The following is a 6,000-nucleotide window of genomic DNA, read 5'->3' as shown; positions in this document are numbered from 1 at the left end:
ATTTATAGTAAATGTGTGGAAATGAAAAGTACTTAATGAGTTTAATTTTATTCACTTCTTAATTGGTGTAAAGATGAGCCTAATTGATTGTCTCTTGTGTTGCATTGCTGAACATGTCCATGATATATATTTTTCTCACGTGAAATATGAAAACTGTGAAATGTGGGACCTTTAAGCCTATCAGAGATCACATTGATTTCGGAGTAAATTTTCAAAGTTTGGTAGGATGAGCATTTTGAAAGACAGGAAAGCAGAGAAAGGAACAACGAAACATCCTTTCACATCCTGCCTGAGGATTTGTGTGTATGAAACATGGAGGATGACCTGTAGCTGACCACGAGACACTGCACATATGATAGCTCTTGTAATAATGATGATGATGATGACGATGATGATGATGCATGAGCGGTAATGATGAAGGACAATCTGAAAACCATGATGAAGTTGAAGGAGATAAAAGATGAATGTGATGAAGAAACAACAGCAGGGCGACCACGACGACAACGATGATGATGATGACTGCATGCGCTTAGGTGATGATGGTTTGAGTGACGATGATGATGATGATGACCATCTGGAAAGTACAGATGAAGAGCGCAGTAACCCCGCGCGGCCGCACTTGTGGGAGTGTCCGCGAGGAGGGAAGAGCCGCTCCACTCCCTGCAGCTCGCTGGCGGGTAAGCGGCAGATAAGGGACAGATATCCTCAGTCCGCTCAGTCACAGGGTTGCACGCGCACGGGGCGCCGGACGGGACCGAAAGAAACGCGCCGCCGTGTGATAGTAATATAAGTCTGCCGTCGCGCGCTCTGCCGGTGCGATGTCTGCTCGCCGGGCCGGCTTGGCGCTGCTGTGCGCGCTGCTGCTGGCGCTGACTCGGGCTCGCAGGAGTTCACCGGAGCAGGAGGATGTTCAGGAGAAGATGAACAGCGCCAGATGCACTTCCAGGTGCCTCACGCTGCACATGACCCAGCTCACCGCGGCGTTCAGACACCTCCAGGTACCTCCAGCTTCTCTGCTCTGCGTGCTTTACTGCAAAATAGACACACCTCAAGAGCTTGTCTTAAAACACATGTGTGACCACTAGAGACACGTTCACTATATCACACAAACACACACACACACACACACACACACACACACACACACACACACACACACACACACACACACACACACACACACACACACAGTTTGTGAAGTTTTATACTGGTATCAGCCTGTCAGTGCCATGTGTGGCTCTTCAGCTCATTTGCAGTGGTGAAACACTAGGACAAACATATGGAACAAGGTAACAATTTTTCATGTCATTTTTGCACACACATTTATTTCAAAGGCACACAAATTCCTTAGTTGAAAAGGTAACAAATGTGACATTTAAAGCCAAGAATGGTTTGATAATTGGTCAGTTAAAGTGTCACATTCCACCATGTCACTTGCATGCTTCCAAATAAGGGAAAGAAAAATAAAGAGCTTCTTTCAACCTGGAGAAACCAACGTGCTTTCATTGCCGGTGATGCTGGTTACCTGTAGAAAGATGTGGATAAAATGTTGGTGGGAACAACTGCTTAACAATGCTGATGTTGCTAAAATGCATCTGAAAAGGGAAAACAGCCAGAAGGTCTGAGTTTACGTATTAACTGAGTACCAATTAAATATAAATTTACTAGTTAAGACTTTATTTATCCCACACAGGAAAGTCAAACACCTCAGCAGCTACATATTGGAAATAGAAACAAAAGAAGGAGAATATTAAAGAATTATAGATATTAAAATGCGATGAAATTAAAACTGCTAAAATGGCCACATCCAAAAAAAAAAAAAAAAAGATGGCTAAAATAATCAATAGAATTGACATTGGCCATATAAGGTTAAACTGCTGGAATTTGATACAGTGTCTACTGTTCTTATTTGTGAAATGTCGTAGTTGCAATATAAGATGTGTTTTACATGTATAAACACCATAAACATCTTTATGAGTGGTGTTTTCCTAATTTTGAAATGTGTTTTGTGGCTCTAAGCAAGTTTAACTTGCTGAAAAAGACAAAAACAGTTCTTTTGGCCATTCATGTTGGAGACCTTGCACTCAATGCCCCCTCTTTAATGTGCATTTTGTATATTTTCTGCGTTTCACTGGCAAATTCTGCTACTACTGTGGCAGCACACTGGAAAGGCATTTGGTTATGATCACTCTAAACTGAAATTGTAGGTGTTTTTTTAATACCTCAAATGAGGACAGTTATGTCAGGGGTAGAAATTTAACTCTGAGAAACTTAAATGTTCAGAATAAAGACACTGTAGAATGAAACTCCACAAGGTATTAAATTAATATGTCAAAACACTCAAAGACAGTGAAAAGCCAGTCATTTAAATGAAACCTAAATGCTGATGTTGAAGTGCATTGCTTAAGACAGGGACACTATCAATATGTTCAACCCTCTGTTGCTCCATAATGAATATAACAGCTGGCATTGCAGGATTAAAATAGTTTTGAAACAACTGTTTTTACCTTTCATATATCAGAAATGTCTTGCTTTCTGCTTTGATTTGTCAGAATAACAGCTGTTTTCAAAAGAAGAAGACAAGAGGTTCCACCATTTTCTCAGAGCAGGGATTGTTTTTTGATGATAATTTTTGTCATGAATGTTATCATACTTTAATTGACAATGAACATGTTTTTGTTTCTATGCAGAAAAACAATTTATATTTTTCAGAGATTTGAAATGAGCTAGATTAGATAGCAAAACATGCATAAGAAGCTCATCGCAACGCTTGATGTCTAAATTGTCAATCACAGTAGTGAACCTGGTTTGCTTTCATTAAGGTTTTTATGAGATTGTAAAAATGGGTGTCCTAATTTATCTGACAATTCATTTATCCCATTTCAGCGCTCGGAAGGGCAAAGCCAGACAAAAAGAGTCAGGCTGTTGTTTCGTAATAGTTCACAAAATTGCTCATCTCACTGAAATCACTGGCCCATGCACTGTGGTCTTTGTAGTCAGGAATGTGAGATTAACAGGGACATTAGGACGTTACCAAGTTTGAAAAGCCACTTATCGTTAACGGCTTCAACATGTGCATGCCGTGTAGTGGGTGGGAAAGTCATTAGCCACGGAGCTCAGCCCCACTGGCTCTGAGGTGTGTAGAAGTGAGTGTGTACGTCTGTGTGGGTTTGCGTTATGTTCATGCAGAGAGTAAAGGTTTGGTCTGGTCCTTGTCCATCTAGAATAGACTCCCGCCACCTGTGCATTGGGTAATTAGGGTGGCCTCTGGATGACTCTTCAACCCTGAGATGTTTGTGTGTGTGTCTGTGTGTGTGTGTGTGTGTGTGTGTGTGTGTGTGTGTGTGTGTGTGTACCTGGAGGCGTGCATGTGCGTGTCTGGGATGGGGTTTCTGGAACGGAGGTGTAAGAAAGGGAACATTTGGTTTAAACTTTATGAAGTGGAGCTCAGTAGTCAAATGTGCACCATCAAACAGCAGCAATGGAAACCAAACCGGTTCACTGGGAGGTTTTGAACAGACCGGACATTAAAGTTTCTCCTCTGGTTTCATCTAATAAAATGCTGCATTCCTCTGTTATGTGACTGTAATATCATGCTTGTATTTTGTGCCAATAGTAAGCTGTCATAGTTTGTTTGCACATCCAGTCCCTGTGGTGATTAATGATTCGATATCTAAAAAGCAACAGTTTCTTAGGAAAAACACCGCTGTCTGTGGAGTATTCACAACAGCTACTATGATGGTATGAAATCAGGTAACGCTCCACATACAAGAAAATGTAACATGTACAGATATTTTTCTCATTTCCCAAGTCAGTAAAATGTAAAACACCTGTTTTTCACCTGGACTGAAAAATCGGGATATTTTGGAGGTATAGCTTGTGCAACATATGCAACCAAGAAGACAAGGCCTACTTAGTAATGAGATACAGAGTTTTAATTTCCTCTGTTTACTTTGTTCTGAGCTCTTGGCAGGAATACAGCCATGGGCTGGCCTGCACCTGCTCACTATAGCGGCTGACCACTGACTGCTCAAGGAGTGAAACGCCTCTCCTGAAAGAAAAATTACATGATATTAATTTCACAATTTTGAGTTAATCTTGAAAAATTAACTCAAAGTTACAGTACTTAAAAACCCCTCTGATTTCACAAGGATAAAGGTCTTCTCTCAAAATTTCTTTCAGACTCTTTCTCAGGACTTTTGAGAATTTGTTTTGTGGTATGTTTCACATCCCATTTTTATAAAGAAACTTTGTGTAATTGACCAATAATATGACTGAAATGCAACAAAAGGAATACAAACAACATAAAAAAACTGGATCGGCACTGGCATATTGAGCAACAGGACAGTTTTCAACACGAAAAGCTCATTTTAGAATATAAAGAGCCTTTGAATATGCTGTATATCTATGCCAAAGTAAAAAGAACCTCCAAAAGTTTGGGCAAACAGGGAAACAAGTTTCCTCTTAGCCACATCCTGGAAAGAGCATCACTCCCTGAACCTATTATGGGACAGTTTAGAAAGCACACGGAGTGATTGATGGGTGGGAGAGGCAGCGTTTAACAGCATTCATTCATTTAAAGAACATCCCTTTTGATAAAGGCTTCAGCGAGCTACATTAGCGAGGGCAAAGAGCGCTTTCTTCATCCTCTTCTGTCACCACTCTCAGACACAAACACACACAGTGCGTCCTCTGGCCTCATGTGGGTGAACCCTGTGTTTTGGCTCTCTCTCTATGTGTGTGTGCGGCTAGTCTGTAGCCACTAGAATGTGAGTCACCAGTTTTCTATTTACACCTCTCTTCTCTGCTGCGTCTCTGGGTTTTCCACTACTCTTTCTGCATGGTGTAATAGTGTAATTATAGCTCTTTTGTGTGTTTTTGTGTGTGTCTGAGAGAGAGAGGGAGAGAGAGAGAGAGAGAGAGAGAGAGAGAGAGAGAGAGAGAGAGAGAGAGAGAGAGAGAGAGAGAGAGAGAGCCGACATGAGTGAATGTATATATGTTAGAATGTTGTCATATTCCTAAACTTCTTCTTGATGTAAACTCCCAAAAAAAGAAAAAAAAAAAAAAAGAAGTCTAGCCTGGCCTGCAGACCTGAAAGTTTTTGCACAAATGCAGCAGATGAGATTAGATTGTGTGTCTGAAATACTCTCAGGTCTGTCGCACTGATGAGCAGAGGGTTAGTGGTTCAGGCCAGGGCTGAGGGCCAGTGTGAGGCTGAATGAGCTGTCTGTGCATCTGTGTGTGTGTGTGTGTGCGTGTACACACACACACACACACACACACACACACACACACACACACACACACACACACACATTGCAGGCTGTGCGGTAGGTAACTCTAATCAGGCCAGAGGTTGGTCAGCCAGCCAGTCACGCTCTGAAAAAGACCAGAGACAACGAGCAGGTCAGGTTGCACAGAGACAGATGAGATAAACGCAGGTAGACAAACTTGATCAAGCACGAAGACCGCCATAGGGATGGAGAGATGGTAGAGAGCGTGCACACATGCACGAACAAACACACACACACGTAGCTGTGATAGACACATGAGGACAGACGTCTTGGCAAGCTGATACGCAGGCTGTAGATGTGGTCTGATTCTGCAGGTTAGCAGGTAGAGAGACGAAGGGGTGAATGACGACTGGAGACAAAGCCTTGTTTGATTCACCCTCAAGATAAAGGCTGCACAGCTTCGGCTCTGCCCTGTCATTTGATCGGTGGAACTTTGGACAAATGGTGATAAAGTTGTGGTGGAGTAGAAGTGACTCTCACCTGAAACCAGGAAAAGAAATTCCGAGACAATAAGTCACAGCTGGAATGGTGAGGCTTTGAGCTTTGTTCCTGGAGCTGAAGTGAGAGAGACAAAGAGACTGTTATTACCACATGAACACTGGGATGGCCTGTTACATGTAATACTTAAATCCATTCTTCTTCTTAGTGTTTGCCCCTTCTGGCTGTGTCCTACTGCAAAATATTGATGAAAAAGTTGATCATTTTA

The 6,000-nt window shown here is 42.0% G+C and overlaps 1 protein-coding gene across 1 annotated transcript in view; it reads left to right on the top strand.

The window, feature by feature from the left end:
* Positions 1-699: 699 nt before the first annotated feature.
* The window catches only part of anos1b (anosmin 1b), a 49,110-nt gene continuing 43,809 nt past the window's right edge, over positions 700-6,000 (top strand). The window contains exon 1 of the mRNA XM_030083561.1: positions 700-998. Coding sequence (XP_029939421.1) covers positions 819-998 — 180 coding nt within the window. The 5' untranslated portion in view covers positions 700-818. The remainder of the gene's footprint in view (positions 999-6,000) is intronic.

Source organism: Salarias fasciatus, chromosome 23, assembly GCF_902148845.1.
Source record: "Salarias fasciatus chromosome 23, fSalaFa1.1, whole genome shotgun sequence".
NCBI classification, from domain to species: Eukaryota; Metazoa; Chordata; class Actinopteri; order Blenniiformes; family Blenniidae; genus Salarias; species Salarias fasciatus.
Note: the sequence above shows the minus strand (reverse complement) of the source record. Positions and strands in the feature narration are given on the sequence as shown.